The sequence below is a fragment of the Podarcis vaucheri genome (assembly GCF_965113315.1).
Source record: "Podarcis vaucheri genome assembly, chromosome: 16".
Taxonomy (NCBI): Eukaryota; Metazoa; Chordata; class Lepidosauria; order Squamata; family Lacertidae; genus Podarcis; species Podarcis vaucheri.
In genome coordinates, this window is record NC_138754.1 from 7,929,210 (window position 1) to 7,950,464 (window position 21,255).

The 21,255-nt window shown below is 49.2% G+C and overlaps 2 protein-coding genes and 1 long non-coding RNA gene across 6 annotated transcripts in view; 2 read left to right on the forward strand and 1 right to left on the reverse strand.

Annotated features, from left to right (window-relative positions):
* DENND4B (DENN domain containing 4B) overlaps nucleotides 1–5,917 on the forward strand; it is a 56,644-nt gene extending 50,727 nt beyond the window's left edge. For all 3 annotated transcript variants that reach the window (XM_082202031.1, XM_082202033.1, XM_082202032.1), the window contains exons 26-28: nucleotides 1,053–1,218; nucleotides 3,259–3,323; nucleotides 4,343–5,917. In XM_082202031.1, the coding sequence (XP_082058157.1) occupies nucleotides 1,053–1,218; nucleotides 3,259–3,323; nucleotides 4,343–4,488 (377 nt within the window). In that variant the 3' untranslated portion in view covers nucleotides 4,489–5,917. The remainder of the gene's footprint in view (nucleotides 1–1,052; nucleotides 1,219–3,258; nucleotides 3,324–4,342) is intronic.
* The window catches only part of LOC309520731, a 130,350-nt gene that overhangs the window by 37,403 nt on the left and 71,692 nt on the right, over nucleotides 1–21,255 (reverse strand). Inside the window, exon 3 of one of the 2 annotated variants that reach the window (XR_014214349.1) lies at nucleotides 4,223–4,254. The exons of the other annotated variant lie outside the window; for it this stretch is intronic. This is a non-coding gene — a long non-coding RNA (uncharacterized lncRNA). Of the gene's footprint in view, nucleotides 1–4,222; nucleotides 4,255–21,255 lie in introns of those variants that run through there. 2 annotated transcript variants of the gene reach the window in all.
* GATAD2B (GATA zinc finger domain containing 2B) overlaps nucleotides 16,161–21,255 on the forward strand; it is a 66,808-nt gene continuing 61,713 nt past the window's right edge. The window contains exon 1 of the mRNA XM_082202208.1: nucleotides 16,161–16,311. The gene's annotated coding sequence lies outside the window, so the exon portion shown is untranslated. The remainder of the gene's footprint in view (nucleotides 16,312–21,255) is intronic.

The window sequence follows — 21,255 nt, forward strand, 5'->3', positions numbered from 1 at the left end:
CTTCATAGTTTTTCCCACACTGTGATTTTTTCATAACACACACACACACACACATCATGATTCGTGATATATTGCCTGGTCAAAAATTATGAAAGCAATATCGCGATATGGACTTCAGACCGGTTTTGGACGATATATCGCCCAGCCCTGACATGTATCGTGATTTGCGATATACAGTCCAACCTTGGTTCCCAAATGGCTTAGTTGCCGAACAAATCAGCTCCCGAATGCCACAAACCCAGACGTAAGTGTTTCGGTTTGCGAACGTTTTTCAGAAGCCAAACGTCAGGCGCGGCTTCAACTTGAGTGCAGGAAGCTCCTGCAGCCAATCGGAACCTGTGCCTTGGTTTTCGAACAGTTTCAGGAGTTTGAGAACCAAGGTACCACTGTATTGCCAGGTCAACAATTATGAAAGCAATATCACGATATGGACTTCAGACCGGTTGTGGACAATATATTGATAAATATTGAGACCTCCGGGTATAGGGCGGTATATAAAGTCAACCAATAAAATAAATATCGTCCATCCCTAGCACGGTCACACATCAGTTGGATGTGCATAAACACAGTACATACTTAGGCACACACTCTCTGTCTCTCATACCCCGTATAGTGCAAAATTCACAGAGTACCAAATACTGTTACAACTATTAATAACAGGAGGGAATCCACATTTTGTGCAACACAGTTAAGCAGCAGCAAGTCATAGAATCATAGGGTTGGAAGAGACCACAAGGGCCATCGAGTCCAACCCCCTGCCAAGCAGGAAACACCATCAGAGCACTCCTGACATATGGTTGTCAAGCCTCTGCTTAAAGACCTCCAATGGAGGAGACTCCACCACACTCCTTGGCAGCAAATTCCACTGTCGAACAGCTCTTACTGTCAGGAAGTTCTTCCTAATGTTTAGGTGGAATCTTCTTTCTTGTAGTTTGGATCCATTGCTCTGTGTCCGCTTCTCTGGAGCAGCAGAAAACAACCTTTCTCCCTCAAAGCAATATGCATAAGTCCGCTTGCAGACACATAACCGCCTTTCTTCACACCCCACCCAGGTAACATCCCCACCCGCCTCCAGTCCTGGCGCCGACACAACCACCCCTTCTCGCTCTCGTTCCTGGAGGCTGTGTTGAGCTCGGTCGGGATGGGCGAGATGCACAAGGCCATCTCTCTGTTCCTGGACACGGTGAAGGAGCAGTCCGGCACGGCACACATGCCCAGGTACGGTTTCTCCTCTCCTGCCCCTCTCCCCACCCACTCCTGCACGTCCCTGCGGCAAGCTTGGACCCACCTGGCCCAGTGTTGCCCACACTGGCTGGCAGAGGCCATCTGGGGTTTCAGGCGACAGTCTTTCCCCAGCCCTGCCTGGGCATGTCAAGGAATTGAAACTTGGGCATTCTACATGCAAGGCACGTGTCCTGCTACTCTGCCACGGCCCTCTCCTCTAAAGATAAAAGTAGGATTCTACTTCCCATGCTTCTGGATGAAGGGTATATTTAAATAGTCACAGAGGAAGACGCCTTATATTAAGTCAGACTGTTGGGATTTGGGGCAGACATACCTGGAGATGGCGGAACCGGAGGCCTTCCTCGTCCAAGTGCCCTGTTATTTTGCCTTGATCCTTTCCCTGAAGGCAAGCCAAGATTCGAGTCCTCATGAAAAAAGGGGTGGTTTAATAATAATAATAATACCGTATTTTTCGCCCCATAGGACGCACCAGCCCATAGGACGCACCTAGTTTTTGGGGGGGGGAAATAAAGGGGGAAAAATTTATTTTCCCCCCCCCAGGTGCGCTGTGCTAATCCCGAAGCTTGGGGCATGCGGATCTCAGCACGCCCCAAGCTTCTGTGTGCCGGCAAGCAGTCCGCTAGCCGTGGGAGAGCCGTGCGGCTCTCCCAGGGCTAGCGGACCGCTGCGCTAATCCCGAAGCTTGGGGCGTGCGGAGCTCAGCGCGCCCCAAGCTTCTGGGTGCCGGCAAGGTCTCCGCTAGCCCTGGGAGAGCTGGGTCTCCCACAGCTACCGGATAGCTTCCTGAAGCCTGGAGAGTGAGAGGGGTCAGTGCGCACCGACCCCCCTCGCTCTCCAGGCTTCAGCAAAAGCCTGCATTCGCCCCATAGGACGCACACACATTTCCCCTTCATTTTTGGAGGGGGAAAAGTGCGTCTTATAGGGCGAAAAATACGGTAATTTATTATTTATACCCCGCCCATCTGACTGAGTTTTCCCAGCCACTCTGGGCAGCTCCCAATCAAGTGTTAAAAACAGTACAGCGTTAAATATTAAAAACTTCCCTGAACAGGGCTGCTTTAAGATGTCTTCTGAATGTCAGGTAGTTGTTTATCTCTTTGACATCTGATGGGAGTGCGTTCCACAGGGCGGGCGCCACTACCGAGAAGGCCCTCTGTCTGGTTCCTTGTAGCCTCACTTCTCGCAATGAGGGATCCGCCAGAAGGCCCTCGGCGCTGGATCTCAGTGTCCGGGCTGAACAATGGGTGTGGAGACGCTCCTTCAGGTATACAGGGCCGAGGCCATTTAGGGCTTTCAAGGTCAGCACCAACACTTTGAATTGTGCTCGGAAACGTACTGGGAGCCAATGCAGATCGCTCAGAACTGGTGTTATGTGGTCTCGGTGGCCACTCCCAGTCACCAGCCTAGCTGCCGCATTCTGGATTAATTGCAGTTTCCAGGTCACCTTCAAAGGTAGCCCCATGTAGAGCGCATTGCAGTAGTCCAAGCGGGCGATAACAAGAGCATGTGCCACTCTGGTGAGACAGTCTGCAGGCAGGTAGGGTCTCATCCTGCGTACCAGATGGAGCTGGTAGACAGCTGCCCTGGGCACAGAATTGACCTGCACCTCCATGGACAGCTGTGAGTCCAGAATGACTCCCAGGCTGCGCACCTGGTCCTTCAGGGGCACAGTTACCCCATTCAGGACCAGGGAGTCCCCCACACCCACCCGCTCCCTGTCCCCAAAAAACAGTACTTCTGTCTTGTCAGGATTCAACCTCAATAGGAACATAGGGAACTACCTCTCAGTCTGTTGGACCATCCAACTCAGTGCTGTCTGCACTGACTGACAGCATCTCGCCACAGTTTCAGGCAGCCATACCGGGAGATGCTGGGGTTTAAAGTGGGGGCCTTCTACATTCATGGGAGGTGCTCTGTTGCCAAGCTACAAAATTCCCCGTGGTCCCATGGGCGCCTTCACAGGGACTTTTGCGCTGCTCTGATTCCCTCTCCTCGTTCTCTTCTTCTCCTTAGGAGCGTTTACCACGAGATTCTCTTCCTGAAGCTGGCAGCCCTGGGCAGAGACCACGTGGACATTGGTAAGTGCAAGGCCCCTGCGGCCCGGAGGGGTTTGAATGGCACAAGCTACTTGGAGACAGAGGATGTCTGGAGAGCTGCTGCCGGCCAGTGTAGGCACTGCTGAGCTGGTTGGGCCTGTGGTCTGTATAAGGCAGCCTCTGAAGTTCCTAAGCAGGAAGGGGAAGTGAGAAAGAGATCTCCACACCCAGCAATTTCACAAGTCATTACCCACACAGGCTACATCCATGAGGTCTAGCAACTTGCTTGTATTTCTTCCCCCCAAAGGAAAAAGTTCTCAAGAATCTTTTTGGCACTGTCTTTGCATCCATGAAGTTTGAAAATTTTGTTGCATTGTACATTTTTGAGATCTGTTTTTCCTTACCCTCGTAACAGTTTGATTTCAAAGTCTTCTCTTCGTTCTGCATATCTATTTTTTAAAAATATTTCATTTACTTGACAATACTGAAACCAATCGGATATCCATTCTCTTCTTGTTTTTTTAAGGTTTACAACCACCTTCAGAAAAATTTGATGTAGCCCATTATGCCCCCATATTTATTTTCTTTTGTGGGAAATAGCCCCAGGGGCGTTTTTCTTTCCAGTAGGTTTTTGTGCCCGGTCCACACTCCATATAGACTGCTTCTTACAATAGGATTAAAAAAATTCTTTGTGGACTTTTACCTCCTAAATCCTCACGATGCTGAAGTGCAAATTCGAGGGGCTTTCTTTGTGTCCATGAGGCTTAGAAACCTGCCTGTGTTTATTTAAAAATGAAAGGAAGAAAAAAGCTGAAATTCTCAGGGTGCTGAGATCCAGCTGTCAGGTCCTTCTGCTTCTCCCACAGCAGTTTTCAACCTGTGGGTCCCCAGATGTTGTTGAACTACAACTGCCATCATCACTAGCTAGCAAGGCCAGAGCTCAGGGATGATGGGAGTTGTAGTCCAACAACATCTGGGGACCCCCAGGTTGAGAACTGCTGTAAGAAGAAACCTGGAGAAGAGGGAGCGCCTTCACTTTCTGCCTCTTCCCCTCTCTGCAGCCGACTTCGACAAGAAATACAAATCTGCCTATTCTAAGCTGGCCAGCAGCGTGGGGAAGGAGACTCTGAAGCAATGGAGAGCCCAGCCGCTCACCTCCAAGGCCATCGACTGCCGGAAAAGCTTTGGGGCCAACCTGGAATGCTAGCGGGGGGGGTCACCCGTGCCGCCGCCGCCAATCTTCCCCCCTGCCGTTTCACCTCTGGCACCCCCACCCTCCAATTCCTGCAACATAGGAATCGCCAAGGACACAACGGGAGCTGATAACCAAATCGTGGCGGGAGCCAGTTGCTGCCACCACAGGACCTCCTCTGGGGCAGACTAGGGGACCCCGGAACGAGAGGCCTGGCACCGTCCTCTCCTCAGAGACCCCTCTGGTCCCCATACCCCCCAGAGCTGGGACGGGGTATCCCAACGCCAGCCGGCAGTGGGGAGAAGGCAGGTCTCAGGGACCACGTGCATATTGAGGTTTCGGGAGCGCCTCTCCCCATCCCTTCTGTCCCAGCACTGCACTCTGCACGTGCATGAGAACACCCGGACGCCATCCCCTCCCTCTCCCGTCTCCCCCCTTCCTCCCCACCCGGGTCGACCCCTCCCAGAGCTCCTCTATATTTTTGTGCACTGTGTTAATTTCTGGAAGGCAAGTCTGCCCGTTTATTCCCGTGACACATCAGGGTTCAATTCAGGAAGAGGGCAACCCATCTCAAAGCCAAGTTGGGTTTTTGTTTTTTGTTTTTACCGTCAGTGTTGTTTTTTCCGGGGTTGGGTGGGGGTGGGAAGGGGGGGGAGAGAGAGAGCTATTTTATAATTTATTTATTGTCGAGACCTTTTTCGTTGTTGTCGTCGTCGCTTCTGCTTTAACTGCCGAAAAGAGGAGCCCGCTAGCAGGTGATGGGGTGGTTGGGGTTGAAGAGCCCATTCTACAAGCCCACCTCCCTCTTTCTCTGCTTTGCCAGCCCCTTCCCCAAGGGAAGGGTTGTCTCCAGCTAAGTTCTGCTCAGGCTTGTTGAAATTAAAGAAGTTGGGCCCCATCCGCACTACACATTTAAAGCAGTATCATACCGCTTTAAACAGTCATTGCTTTCCCCAAAGAATCCTGGGAGATGTAGTTCGTTAAGGGTTCTCAGAGTTGTTAGGAGACCTCTCTTCCCCCTCACAGAACTATAATTCCCAGAGTTCCCTTAAGGAGAAAGGTTGATGGTTCAACCACTCTGGGATTTGTAGCTCTGGGACGGGAACAGGGGTCTCCGTGCAACTCTCTGCACCCTTAACAAACCGCAGCTCCCAGAATGCTTTGGTGCGGGGAGCTGTGATTGTTTAAAGTGGTATAGTAGGGCTTTAAATGTATGTTGCGGGTGCAGCCTAGCTTAGGCCCATTAATTTCAGCGAGTCTGAGCAGAACAAACGTTCGGTGCAACCCGGCGTGTCGTCCCGCCACCCCACTTTCTCCTCAGGGCTCGGATTGTGCAATATGGAGGCTGAACTCCATCAAGACCCTATTTGTTGTATTCTTCATTTTGTTGGTTTGTCCGTTTCGATGTTCCCAGTTCTGTAAATAAAGAGGCTTCTGTATTTTCCTTCCGGGGTACTGCACATGCGTCTTCAATTGGGGCACAAGAGGAGGCCGGGCTCAGGTTCGCCTCAGAAACCCAAGTCCGTAAATACGACAACAGAACATGAAGAGCTGCTTTAATGTGTGATCCCTGATGGGTTGGGATGTGTGTTTGTGGGGGGCCCATACATTTAAAGTGCTGCAAGACCACTTTAAACAGTCACGGCCTCCCCTAAAAGATTCTGGGACCTGTCGTTTCTTAAGGGAGCTGAGAATTGTTAGGAGACCCCAGCTCCACACATAGAACTGCAATTCCCAGAGTTCTCTGGGAAGAGAGATGGACTGCTAAACCATTCTGTCTGAAACCCCACAGAGTCAGGACAGACAGTAGTAAACTATATTGACCCAATGATCCAAACTGGAGGTATAAAGCCACTTCCTACGTTCTTCAGGTCGTTTGGAGCCATGAGGACTGGAATCTTAACATTCGTTTTAGGGGAAAGACCACCGCTCAGTGTTGTAGCACCTGCTGTAAGTGCAACAGAGCCCAAATCCCATCTCCAGCTTCTCAAGATGGGATGTGTTCAAACCCCAGAGAGCTACTGGCCAGTCCATGCAGAGCAGCGATGGGGAAACGCTGGCCCTCCAGATATTCCTGAACTTCACCACCTCACTCAGCATGGCCAATGGTCAGGAGTTGTATTCAAGGAGTGTCTAGGGGGAGACAAACTGTTAAGTTGTGGGTGAACATATCAGACGACACAGCGATTCTTCAAACAGCTCTTGTTTATTCACAGGCCAGAACAGAACCGAACTGAAGGACTCAGTCTGCTTATATAGAGCTCCAGTACCACGTTACTGTAACAACTTTCTAAAACTATCCAATCACTGAACTTCACTTTCGATCCTTCATTTGCATAACTATCTACAGTATCCCCCTGCTGGCCCAGGGTGAGAACTTCAGTACATAACACAAACATTCCCCCTCCCTGGTATAGACAGTCCTAAACCAGATGTACTGGCAGGTCTAACTCGGCAAATGGCAGTTTTTTAATGTTTCTAAGGCCACATCTGTGCCATACATTTAAAGCCATTTTAAGAGCCATGACTCCCCCAGCCACACCCCCAAAGAATTCTGGGAAGTGTAGTTGGTTGAGGGTTGAGAGCTACAATTCCTTGACAAGAGGAATTGGTTGATAAGAGCCAACTAATTCTGGTTTAGTCCTCGCCCTCCCTCCACAAAGGCCACATAGAGACTAAGGAGGTTGCAGGGAGCCAGGGTCGCCCACCGGAACGATGGCAAGGCCACAAGCGCACCATCCATTTAAAGCACTTTTAGCCAGTCATGGCTCCCTTCGCAGAATTCGGAAGGGTCCTGGGGATCTGCTAGGAGACCCTTCTATTCCTCTCCCAGAGTTGTAGCTCTGAATGCGACTTAATTAAGGAGGTGGGCAGGAGGAGCGGCCCCAATGGCCTCCACTATCTGGTGTCAGCAGTGGGGGGTTCAAAATGGCGCCCCCAAGAGCATTATGGAAAATGCGAAATCTTGGCTCATGGACCCAGGGCAAGTTCTGGTGGAGTCTCCTGGACTGCTGAGGCTCCAGACCTGTCTACCAGCACAACCCTGTGCAAGTTTGCTCAGAATTCGCCCCCGCTGTATTTAATGGGGCTTCCTTTCCCCACGTGCGTGGAGGACCGCTGCCTGAGACCAAACACTCCACGTTCTTATAGGGCGGAGGACGTCACACCAGGAAAACAAGCCTCAATTGTGTTGTTTTGTTCTTTAACGGGACGGAGGAAAACGGCCAGGAACTGAATCGCCAGCCTCCCCTGGGATGACCTTGCCAGACATTTGGCGCTGGGGCTTGCCAGAAATAGCCTGTTTAGGAAATCAATACTTCCCTCGCTTTCTGTTTTGGGTGGCAGAAGCTTATTGGCCCCTGCCGCTCCACCGTCATCTGTACTTGTGGGGAGGGCCCGGAGCCTGTCAATCATACGCCGCCAGCCAATGAGGGGCAGAGAAGCAGAAGGAAGCCATAGATCCAGGCCGGAGTCCCAACTGGCTCCGTGCCATCTTTCCTTTTGTAAACTGGCAGCCATGTTGAGTCCTGGCGATATCTGGGCTTCGGGGACTGCTGTACAGGGGTTTTTGAAAATTTTATTTTAGGCTTGCCGCTACCGCCACCTGTTCTTTTCTCCTTTCTTGCATTCTCTTTGATGAAGAGCCACAGCTCTAAGCATGCTTTCCCGCCCAAAATTTATTTATTTGGTTTTCAAATTACAGAGATATATCAAACATAAATCATAAAAACAAGGTTCCAAGGAATCTCTTGGACTTCCATCCTCCCCTTTGTGGGTCTTATTATTAATCATTTCCTCCCAGATCTTTTATGATACTCCAAATCCTTTACCTCTTCTGCTATGTCCAGAATTCAGACTTAAACTGCAAGTGTTACTCCAATCCTCCTAACGATTTTAACTGTTTACAATGGTCTTTAAGATAAGTTATAAATTCTCCCCGTTCCTTATTAAAATTTTGGTCTTCCTGATTTCTGACTCTTCTGGTCATTTTAGCCATTTCAGCAGAGTCCATTAATTTCATTCTTTTCTGGTCAGGACTTTATCTTCTTTCCATCTCTAGGCCAGTAACATCTGTGCAGCTGTGGTCGCATACATAAATAGTCTTTTCTGTTCCTTTGGGATTTCGGCACCTAGAATTCCTAAAAGGAAGGCTTCAGGAAGGTTGTTTTAAACATTTTTTTCAACTCATTATATATCATTTCCCAAAATCCTTTTAATACTGCACAATCCCACCACATATGATAAAAGGTGTCTTCTAAAACGCGTGTTTTTCATGCAGAAGGACTCGGGTTCGATCAGCAGCAAGACTTGGACACAGCCCATGGACACTGAACTCCTGGAGTCTAGACAATATTCAGAAAGTTGGACCAAACCAGATCCTCCAATTGTCCCTATTTTCCAAGGACAGTCCCGGATTTACAGAAGCTGTCCTGGTTTCTGATTTGATCCCAGAATGTCCGGCTTTTCCTTAGGTAAGTGTAAAGGGACCCCTGACCATTAGGTCCAGTTGTGACAGACTTTGGGGTTGCGGCGCTCATCTCGCTTTATTGGCCGAGGGAGCCGGCGTACAGCTTCCAGGTCATGTGGCCCGCATGACTAAGCCACTTCTGGTGAACCAGAGCAGTGCACGGAAATGCTGATTACCTTCCCGCCGGAGTGGTACCTATTTATCTACTTGCACTTTGACGTGCTTTCAAACTGCTAGGTTGGTAGGAGCAGGGACCGAACAATGGGAGATCACCCCGTCGCGGGGATTCGAACTGCCAACCTTCTGATCGGCAAGTCCTAGGCTCTGTGGTTTAGACCACAGAGCTACCCACGTCCCTCGGCTTTTCCTTAGGACGTCCCTACATTCTTTGGAGAAATGTTGGAGGGTACAAAGCTCTGACTTGGAGTAAGGCAGCATTGCATGTTTAGTATTTAAAACAGTTTCAGTCCCCAGTAACTCCGGGTAGAAAACTCCCTGCCTGGAACCCTGGAATGCCACTGCCAGTCAGTGTAGACAATACTGGACTGAATGGGTCCATGTTCTGACTCCATGTAAGACATTTTCCTGTATTCCTTTCCAAAACATATTGGTTTGGTTTGAAGGCAGAACCTTTGGCAAGGTATAGCTTAGGTGGGCAAAGATCCTGACTAGGAAACAGCTGGTCCTGGGTTCAGTTCCTGCTGGTGCCAAAATCCCTCCCCTAATAATAATAATAATAATAATAATTTTTATTTATACCCCGCCCTCCCCAGCCAAGGCCGGGCTCAGGGCACCTAACAAACAATAATAAAAACAAGTTGAATGAATACAACTTAAAAACAATATTAAAATACAACATTAAAATATTGAAACATTAAAATATTAAAATGCAGCCTCATCACAGGAGGAGAAAGGAAAAAGGAAAAAGAAAGAGGGGGAGGGAATCAAATTGGCTCCAAGCCAAAGGCCAGGCGGAACAACTCTGTCTTATCGGCCCTGCGGAAAGAAATCAGATCCTGCAGGGCCCTGGTCTCATGAGGCAGAGCGTTCCACCAGGCCGGGGCCAGTGTTGAGAAGGCCCCGGCTCTGGTTGAAGCTAGTCTAACTTACTTAGGGCCAGGACCTCTAGGGTGTTGCTATTTATGGACCTTGAGGCTCTCCGTGGGTCCCGTAGGTACAAGGGTCCTAGGCCATGAAGGGCTTTAAAGGTCAAAACCAGCACCTTAAATTGGACCCTGTACTCCACCGGGAGCCAGTGCAGCTTGAAAAGCACTGGGTGAATATGCTCCCATGGCAGAGACCCCGTGAGGAGCCTCGCTGCAGCATTCTGCACCCACTGGAGTTTCTGGGACAGCTTCAAGGGCAGCCCCGCGTAGAGCGAATTACAGTAGTCAAGCCTGGAGGTGACCATCGTATGGATCACTGTGGCCAGGTCGGGGTGGGAAAGGTAAGGGACCTAGGAGAGGCAGAACCCTCCCATGGCAGAGGTGCACAAAACCTTGCACTATAATCTAATGGGGAAAGCTTGCACCATTTTAAGTGCAGAGAAACTAGGTGGTGACTTGACAGAAGTTTACAAGATTATGCATGGCATGGAGAAAACGTATAGAGAAAATACTTTTGTCCTCCCTATTTCATAACACTAGATATCCAATGAAAGCTGGATGTTGGAAGATTCTGGACAGATAACAGGAGTTAACTTCTTCATGCAGCCTAACCTTGTAAAGTGAAAGGATAAGAAAGAGGGATTTATATCTAGATGCTAGGATAGAGATGATAAGGAAAACCAGAAGACATAATGAGAGGTAAAGGAGGTGGTGTGGGATTGGTGGGTGTCAATGTTTGTTTTTCTTTTTAGTGTTTATATTATTAACTTGTAAGATATGGATTTGTTTTTTTTCATATGTTGGTTTTTGTGTATTGTTATTTTTTGATATTTTTGTGGTGGTGGTGTTGTTGTGTGGAAAATACTAATAAAAATTAAATTAAAAAAAACACACACACAACTTCTTCATGCAGCCCAGAGCAGAACTATGGAACTCGCTCCACAGGAGTCAATTATAGCCACCATTGTGGAGGGCTTTAAAAGAGGATTACATACCCTTCAACATTTCTCGAATGAAAATAGTGACATCCTATTCAACAACAACAATAACAAATTTTATTTTTATTTTATTTATACCCCGCCAATCTGAATGGGTTGCCCAGCAAATTTGGATGGCTTCCAACATTTAAAAACATAATAAAACATTAAACATTTTAAAACTTCCCTATATAAGGCTGCCTTCAGATGTCCTCTAGGGACGCGGTTGGCGCTTTGGGTTAAACCACAGAGCCTAGGACTTGCCGATCAGAAGGTCGGCGGTTCGAATCCCCGCAATGGGGTGAGCTCCCGTTGCTCGGTCCCTGCTCCTGCCAACCTAGCAGTTCGAAAGCACAACAAAGTGCAAGTAGATAAATAGGTACCACTCTGGCGGGAAGGTAAATGGTGTTTCCGTGCACTGCTGTGGTCCGCCTGAAGCAGCTTAGTCATGCTGGTCACATAACCCGGAAGCTGTACGCCGGCTCCCTCAGCCAATAAAGCGAGATGAGCGTCGCAACCCCAGAGTCGGCCATGACTGGACCTAATGGTCAGGGGTCCTTTAGGCCTAGACAAAACCACAAAGGACAAGGCTATGAATGACAACTAGCCATGATGGCTGTGCATCAATGCTTCTGAATACCACTTGCTGGGAGTCACAAGTGAGGAGAGTGCTCTTACACTCAGGTCCTGCTTATAGGCTTCCCATAATAATATTATAATAATAATTCATTATTTATACCCCGCCCATCTGGCTGGATTTCCCTAGCCACTCTGGGCAGCTTCCAACAAAATATTAAAAATACAATAAAACACCAGACATTAAAAACTTTCCTAAACAGGGCTGTCTTCAGATGTCTTCGAAAAGTCAGATAGCTGTTTCTTTCCTTGACATCTGATGGGCGGGCGCCACTACCGAGAAGGCCCTCTGCCTGGTCCCCTGTAAGTTCACTTCTGGCAGTGAGGGAACCGCCAGAAGGCCCTCGGTGCTGGACCTCAGTGTCCGGGCTGAATAAGGGTGGAGACATTCCTTCAGGTGTACAGGGCCGTTGAGGACTTTAAAGGTCAGCACCAACACTCTGAATTGTGCTTGGAAATGCAGTGGGAGCCATAAACTGGAACAATGTGCCTCAGTTAAAACTATAATAAGCACATGTCGCAAGGTGGCTGTGGCAGTTGGTTAGGGGACGGGGAGTGGCTTTATTTATTTATTTTGAATAATCTTTGTTGCATTTTTTTTTTTAATTTACAAGATGAAAATAAATTAATCCATACACCCACTTGTACAAAAAAAGAAAACGATACATAAAAGAAAGTATGAAAATAAACAAAACAAGAAAAGAAAAATATATTTATAGAATACACAAAATTATTTAAGGAGCACAAACCATAATTTGGATATTCTATACACAAAATTCCTAAAAAGACATTACCCTCATATTCCATATTTTCTATTTTCCTTTACCATTACACTCTTTCTGTTCCACTAAACTGGTTTGAGTCCCATATATGTTAGTTGACTTCCCTCTTATCTCTTTGCGGTTTCCATATTTCTCTTACACTTAGGTAATCTGTGTTCCATTATTCAATATAAAAATTCCCTTATGTCTGTGAAGTTAGTGTAAGCACAACCAAGTGTTGTTATTGGAACCATATTTTGTCAGATGGGGAGTGGATTCTTTCAGGAGCCAGAGCCTATGTGTTTCCAGGGCTGTTTGAAGATTGACTAATATACAATAAAATATTTTTGCATATGCATTTGTGTGTGTGCACAAATTTGCAACTTGTGTGTGTAACACGTTATCTGCTTGAAACTTAAGTGCAGGATGAAATCTACCTGAACCTGTTTACTTAAAATGTTTCATTTTCTGCCTTCCTTAATAATATATTTGTTACAATGTAGTCAAGAGAAGATGCTTCCCTCAATGAATGATGGGAGCTGCTAAGAGGATCACAGCTACAATTCGCAAAGTGGTTTCAATAGCTCTTCCCAGGGCATTCTGGGAATTGCAGCTCTGGGAGGGGGGGTTTTCCTAACAATTCTTAGCACTCTTAACTAACTACAGTTCCCAGAATTCCTTGGGGGAAGCCAGGGCTGTTCATAATGGTCTCTTCTTTCTTTGGCAATCACTCATAGCCAAGTATGATTGTCTTCTATGGACATGGTCTTAACAGTGTGTCCGTAAATGACCACAGAGGACAATTCTGGATCCACACGTCCTTCCACGGTGGGGAAATAGATTTCCAGACAGGAGTTGATCACTTCTCATTTGTTGTTTTTTATTCGTTTAGCCGTGTCCGACTCTTCGTGACCCCGTGGACCAGAGCACACCAGGCACTCCTGTCTTCCACTACCTCCCGCAGTTTGGTCAAACTCATGTTGGTAGCTTCAAGAACACTGTCCAACCATCTCGTCCTCTGTCTCCCCCTTCTCCTTGTGCCCTCAATCTTTCCCAACATCAGGGTCTTTTCCAGGGAGTCTTCTCTTCTCATGAGGTGGCCAAAGTATTGGAGCCTTAGCTTCAGGATCTGTCCTTCCAGTGAGCACTCAGGGCTGATTTCCTTAAGAATGGAGAGGTTTGATCTTCTTGCAGTCCATGGGACTCTCCAGAGTCTCCTCCAGCACCAGAATTCAAAAGCATCAATTCTTCGGCGATCAGCCTTCTTTATGGTCCAGCTCTCACTTCCATACATCACTACCGTAGCTTTAACTATATGGACCTTTTACAGATAGGTAGCCGTGTTGGTTTGCCATAGTCAAAATAAAAAAATTCCTTCCAGTAGCACCTTAAAGACCAACTAAGTTAGTTCTTGGTATGAGCTTTCGTGTGCATGCACACTTCTTCAGATACACTGAAACAGAAGTTGCCAGATCCTTCTTCAGATACACTGAAACAGAAGTTGCCAGATCCTTCTATATAGAAGGATCTGGCAACTTCTGTTTCAGTGTATCTGAAGAAGTGTGCATGCACACGAAAGCTCATACCAAGAACTAACTTAGTTGGTCTTTAAGGTGCTACTGGAAGGAATTTTTTTATTTTGTATTGATACGGAACGGAGGGGGGGGCTCCTTTCCCCCTTCCTTCTAGGAACATCCGAGGCCCCGCTTATTCCTATGGCCCCGCTTTAGCCAATCACAGCCATGCATTCGTCCTGCAGAAGCTACCTCAGGGAGCTCCTGCACGCCTCATTTCACCCCTGACAAGCTGCTGACGGCCCCCCACGGCGAGAACAGTGGATCCGAAACCAGGGACCTCCTGTTACAATGTATCCATTCTGTTTCTGCTTTTGCCCTATAGTACAGAAGGGGTTTGAAATCATTGAAATCTTTAGAAATTGATATAAAATCAACCGTAACTCCGATTTCTTCGCTCTCAGTGTCATTCAACTCAGTTCCCCGTGGACTCCATGATGCTATCCCTACTTCCATAATCCCCGAAGCGGCAGGTCACGTACGCAGGAACTTCTTAATTCGCCAAACCTTCCCTCTAGGCAATATTAGGTGGCAGACGATGCATATCTCTGACCCATTGTCTTGCCACCACCGGTACTCAATAAATGTGTATCTATGTATATTTCCCGCTCCGCATATCCCCCCTCCCTCATCCGAAAATGCTAATTAATGTAATCCCACCTTTTCATAATGTATTCATGACGTGTAAAGTATATTCATGATGTAACTTGTGAAACCCAACCTTCCCATAATGTATTCGTGACGTTTCATGCACTGTATTCTGGGATATGGAGGGAAATTTCAAAAGTTCATGTCACCCCTTTCTCTGGGTTCAATCTCGCCTTGAACCTGTTGCGCAATAAACTTGGATCTTCTGCAGTTTGCTCCTGCGTCCGGCTGAGCTCATTTTCTTCCGCAGGGACCCACGGACTTAGTCCGATGAGCTGGGTGGCAGAGTAACCCCGCACCCAGATTTTAGCCGTAACAGTATATAGACCTTTGTTGGCAAGGTGATGTCTCTGCTTTTTAAGATGCTGTCTAGGTTTGTCATTGCCTTTCTCCCAAGAAGCAGGCGTCTTTTAATTTCGTGGCTGCTGTCACCATCTGCGGCGATCATGGAGCCGAAGAAAGTAAAATCTCTCACTGCCTCCATTTCTTCCCCTTCTATTTGCCAGGAGGTGATGGGCTCAGTGGCCATGATCTTCGTTTTTTTTTTGATAGCGTGATTAAATGCATGCTGTGAATTGGGTGACCTTGGGGAAGTCTTCCAGCCTAGTCTACCTCGCAGGGTTCTTGTGAAGATAACAGGGAGACGACCTCATTGGGCCGTCTTGAGATCTTTAAAGAAAAAGCGGGATATAAATGTGACAATGAACGAAGGGACAAACACGACCGAGAGGGAAACCTGTGGCCCTCTGGTTGTTGCTGGACTCCAATTCCCATCAGCCCTCAACCAGCATGTTCAGTGGTCTGGGGTGATGGGAGTTGTAGTCCAGCAAGTATCTGCCTTAAAACTGCCAACTGAAAGCTTTTTAAACTCTGTGTTTGGGGCCATTCCACACACAAGACTAGCAATATAAACACCTTTATTCATTATAATGTGACTGTTTGGCAATTTTGGAAAGAGCCACTCCTGCCAACCTGACTCATTCCAGCGTGGCTTGAGGCCTAGTGCAGGCCTGAAGCCCAAAGACTACTGTACATCTTTCCCCTTTTCTTGGCTTATTATTTTATTTTAATTCATTTTCAATGCCAAATTTGAGGCGGGCAACAAAGGCGAGGGTGGCCAATAGGGGCCAAAATGCCCTGAGGGAAGAGGACGGAAGCCAATCAGGCCTCCTTCCTCCTCCCCCGCCCCCGCCCCTTTATTTTTTTTGCCCGCCGACACATCCATCCATGAGGCGGCCGGTTACCCGGATGTGGCGGCTAAAAAGGGGACCCATTAAAAAGGCGCCCCGCGGGGAACTCCGCCGCCGCTCGTTGGCCTCACGCGACGCCACTCACCCGTCCGGCGGAGCCAATGGGCGCCGCCGGGCGGGAAACCCCGCACCCGCCTCGCCGGACCATTGGCCCGAGAGCTCGTCGATCCAATCGCGCCACCCAATGGGCGTCGTAGCTGGCCGTTGGGAGGCGGGCCGTGCCCGGCGGGGCCCGCTGCCCAATCAGGAGCATTGTTTGTGGTGGGTGCCGGCTCCGGCGGCGGCTGCTGGTGGTGGTGGTGTCGGTGGCGCCGCGTCTGCTGTCCGCCGCCAGCCCACCCCTTCCCCTCCCGGCTCCCCGCGCCGCCCTCCGCTCGGCCTGAGGGGCCTCGAACTCCACACGCGAACACCCCGTCAGGTGAGGGGGGAGAATGAAGGGGGCGGGGCTGAGGCGGTGACTGACAGGGGCAGTGCCCTATGGGGGTCCCCCAGCGGGGGGGCCTTCAAATGAGGGGGGGTTGTGGACCAGAGTTTTTTGGGGGGGTCAGTTCGGATATTAGGGTTGAGGGGTTTTGTCTGCCGGCCTGTAGTGTGGGTGGCCACCCCCGTGGCCTTTGGGCTTGTGGGGGGGGTGTGGGGGGGTGCAATGAGAAAGAGCTTCAATTTTGGAGGGGGGGAGGGGAGGGGTGCCATCTTGAATTTTGCAGCTTAAGGGTGGGTGTCTGCGTGGCGTGATATTGGGGGCGCCACCCACGTGACTGGTGGGGAGGCTGCCCATTTCAAGGGGTGCCTGTAGGGCCTTCCTGGGATTTTAGGGTTCAGAAGAAAGCAATCTGGGTTTTCTGGGCGCGCGGGGGGGGGTCGCCTATTGCCAAACATCCCTTTGGGGGCTGGGGTCACTTTATTTGTCTTGGGGGGGGATGTCATTTTAAATATTGGGGTTCAGTCTGGGGTCGTCTATGTGGTTTGGGGGATGCCTGTCAAACGATTCCTTTGCTAAAATACGAATTGTGTGCTGGTGGGTGTTTGGAGGAGCCACCCTGGATATTGGGGTTCGGAAGAAGGGGTGTCCGTGGAGCTTTCCTGTTGCAGTGAGGTGAGATGCCATCACAGTGGCTTTTGGGCCAGGAGGTGTGTGAGCCCAATGAGGTGTTTTTTTAAGCTGGTGCTATCATGGAAATTGGGGATCTGTCTGGCAAGGTATATGGGGGTGCCATCCACGTGACTTACGAAGCTGGAGGATGGGTGCAGAGGTGGCCTTCCTTTGATGTGTCTGCTGTCATGTGTCCTGGCTTTTGGGGTTCAGAAGAGGGGAGTGTCTGGGGCTCTCCTACTGCAACAGGGAGGGCAAAGTGCCATCCTAACACCCTCAGGGCTGTGGTGGGCGGGAGTGAAGCCTTTTTTTTAGGGAGTGCCGTTCTTCATATCGGGGTTCAGGAAGAGATTTACAGACGCTCATTTCTTGTAAGGCATTTACATTACGTTAATATCTTGTGAATATTAAGCTAGGTAGTCAATAGGTCCTAAAAGATTTGGGGAGGCGCTCCTTTTGGGGGCAGTTGTTAGGAGCTGACCTGAATATTGAAGTCTGGAAAGTGGGGGGGGGGTGTCTGTGGGGCACAGCTGATGCAAGCCATGGAGGTACTGTACCTTTCTAGTGACAGGGATATGTATGGGTCACAGGAAGGGGGTGAGTATCCTTCCCCTGCCATCCTGAATATTGGGAGTTCCAAAGCGAAAGAAAGGTGGGGTGGATTATGAAGGCTCGTCTGGTGTGGGATGAATATGATGCTGTGGATCCAGTTGAGGGTTCTGTCTTGAATATTGGGGCTCAGTAGTGGGTTATGCCATTCTAGTGGATATCCATCTGGGTTTTTATGTGGGTTCGATGGAGGGTCAGGATCTCATTTCACAGAAGCCTGTCATCCTCAGTCATTGATACAGAAGGAGATGCCTGTAGGGATTCATCTATTCTGAAATGTGGGGGTGCTGCTATGAGAGGGGCTTTGGCTGTGCGAGTCAAATGTGCAGTGGAGCTGTCCCTTTTATTTTTGTGGGGGTGCTTGGGAGATGGGGGCATTTGGTTGAGAGTGGTGCTCTTTTTTCTGGGATGGGAGTAAGTTTTCAACAATAAAGTTACAGAGGACAACCTTAACGAAGGAAGCCTGAAGTGGGGGGGTATTTTAGCCTGAATTTTGGGGGTGGACAAACTGGGGGGGGGTGATGGAGAATCTTTGGAATATCTTTTTTGGACTGAATGGAAGAAATGGCAGAGATTAAATACTGATGGGGAGAAAAAGCTGTAAAGGAGTTCCTCTTAGGGAAGGTGAGTCTTCAGGGAGTTTTTCTGTGGCGTTACTTGAGGATGGGGGAGAGAAAATGATAAGCCTGGCCTAGCAGAAAGGCCCTGAAGGGTATCTCCTGCTAAGGGGTGACAGCCCTGGCAGGGACAGAAGATAAAATGGGGGTGTACACCAGGCCTTAACTGCTAGTTTTCCTGATGGGAGCGGATTGAGGTTTTCGGGTGTCGCTGGCTGAGTATTAAATTGGCATGTCTCGGATCGGTAGACAATGCAAGGATTGCAAGGAGCTTGTTTTAACGATGAATTAAACGTGGCACCAAGTCAAAAGGGCGGCAGTGTCTGTGTGTGGAGTTGGGGTACCTGCTTTATAAATTGCAGCCATCCTCTCAGGAGAAGATGTGGGGCTTGTCTGTTGCTCCTTTCCACCTTTGGCGTAGGATGCTTGAAACCCTGAACTCTGCTTTGGATTTGCTGCTGGGGAGCGGGGTGGTGGTGGCGCGAGCCGGAGAAAGCAAATCCACTCTCATGCCCCCCCTTCATTGCTTTTTCACCTGCAGGCAGGCAGGGGCACGTGGAGAAAGACAAGCCTCTCCCCAAGAGCTTGGGGCGTGTGGTGGGGGGAGTTTGTCATCTGTCTAGTCATCACATAATCCTGGCAAAAGGTTTGAAGCGGGGCTGGGGGGGGATCATTAAAAAAAAAAACCACCAACAACAACCTAGGGTTGTCCTCCCTCCCAAATCTGGACTGTGTGAGTATCTTAGCCCCTCCCCCCTCTCTCTCCCTACCCTGCCACCGGTTTCTCATAGTTTAAGAATTGGGAGGGGGGAAGCATGGGCACCCCCTTATGCCTTTTCTTCACAGAGCCTAGAGTGAATCTGCTTTCTCCACCCACTTAGCCGCTGCTGGTGCCGCCACTGCCTCCCCTGTGGGTGGTAAGAGCAGGCTACTTGCATCCTTCACATTAAAATAATAATAACGATGATGGGGAGGGGGCAACTTCTCTCTCTCACCCTGGACGCATCCTTCCTAGCCAGTGGGGCAGAGGTATGCCCTGAGGATGTTTCCTAACTGGAGAGGCACATGCCGGCACTGTCTGAAGAGCCCTGTGGGGACAGCGGGTGATGCGTAGGACTCCTTCTCTCCCCCCCCCTTTCTCCTCGGAGAGGACATTTTATTTGGGAGTGTGCTGCTTTCTTGTTCTTCTGCCAGAGTGGAGGGTTAATGCTTCGGAAGCTTTGACCGGAGATGGTGGAATCGACTGTGGGGGCGGGGTGGAGGAGGCGGCGTCTGGACGGAGATGCTGCCTTATTGATCGCCTCCACCTGACAGTCATCGCCAGTTTTTTTTTTGGGGGGGGGACACAATTCCACTTTCTCCCCCATCCCGCCCAGCTGGGCTAAGGGGAAGGTTTTGTCAGCACGGAAAGAGGGTGGGGAAGGGGTCCAGCCCCTCATCTGGGATTGCAGGAGGGAGGGGAGGACGCATGGTCGTAACAAGCAACCACTTAGCGAGGACAATGGTTATTAAGCATCATGCGCAGCTGATTGGAGGAAACCGAGTCTAATTTTTTGTGCGTTTTGGGGTAGGGTGGGGGCACTGCTTGCAGCTCCGACTTTCTCGGTGTGCCAAGTGGTGGGTGGGAGGGTCCCAGCTTCGATCCTCAAGGCAGATGGGTTTCAAACTGCCTGAGGAAGAAGCCGCTTTGCTGGATATTGGCGCCTTTTTTACTGGAATGCCAGAGCCCCACCCTAGCCCAGGGCCATAGTGAGGTGTGTGTGTGTGTACACCAAATTACTGTGTTGGGCACATAGGTTCCTGAGCTGAGAGGTTTTTTGGTTCGGCGCTCCCTGGCCTGGAGCCTTGCGGGACGCCTCCTTATGGAGCCGATGGGAGGAAGGGAAGTTGAACGTTGTCTGTATAAACTGGAAAAACCAATAAAAAAGTTCTATATTAAAAAACAAATGCATACACAGTCTAGGCCATTGTGCAAAGCTCTTTAGTTTGCTGCGGCAACAACCTGGTTTTGGAAGATCTCTGGGCATGGCTGCTGAGCCCTCATTGTCATGCCTTGATGCGGTAGAAATCTTATACCTAGTTCTTCGCTTCTGTCGGATTTGCGCCCGCAAGTTCAGAATTCCTTTCCCCACCCCATGTGGGTTGCTTAGGACTGGGCTTTGGAACACCTGATTTGTAGGGCTACTGCCATGAAGAGAACAGGATGTAGCCCAGTGTGATACAGGGTACCTGTTTTGCATGCAGAAGGTCCCAGGTTACGTCTCTGAATAGGGCTGTGAAAGATCTGTGTCTAAGGCCCTGATGTGTAGCTAACATAATAGTGTTATTCAGAAGTTGTTGGACTCCCTGGTCCCAGCAGCCTTGGCTGGGATCGCCAGTACTCAGGCTGCTGAGAGCTGCAGTCCAGTAACTATAAGGCATCATGTTGGTTCCCCCTGGTGTAGAAATTGAGTTTAAAAGAGGATTAGACACATTCACAGAGGATGAGCCTATCAATGGCTACCATCCACAATGACTATGTCCCACCTCCCCTCTTTGGCCAGTATACTTTTGAACACCACTTGCTCGAAGCCATAGGAGGGAAGGGTGCTGTTGCACTTAGTTCCTTCTTTTTCAGGCTTCTCCTTGGGACATCTGGATCTGTTTGGCCACTGTGGGAACAGGATGCTAGACTTAGATGGGCCTGATCCAATAGGACTCTTCTTAGGTTTTTGATACTGTGCTAGATGGACCGATTCCCTGCGAGGCAACTTCCTGTGTTCCTAATTTATGTGAAAACCTAGATTTTAAAACTAATTCTCTCCCGTATCCGCCACTTCCCTCCAACCAGTCATGACTGGGATTGCTCCGATGCCAGTGGGCTGGGGCCTTACTGATCTTTGTTGGTGATTTCTTGCACACAGTTGGCTGGGTCCAGCTCAGGGGTAGGCAACCTAAGGCCTGTGGGCCAGATGTGGCCCAATCGCCTTCTAAATCCAGAATGCAGACGGTCCAGGAATCAGTGTGTTTTTACATGAGTAGAATATGTCCTTTTATTTAAAAT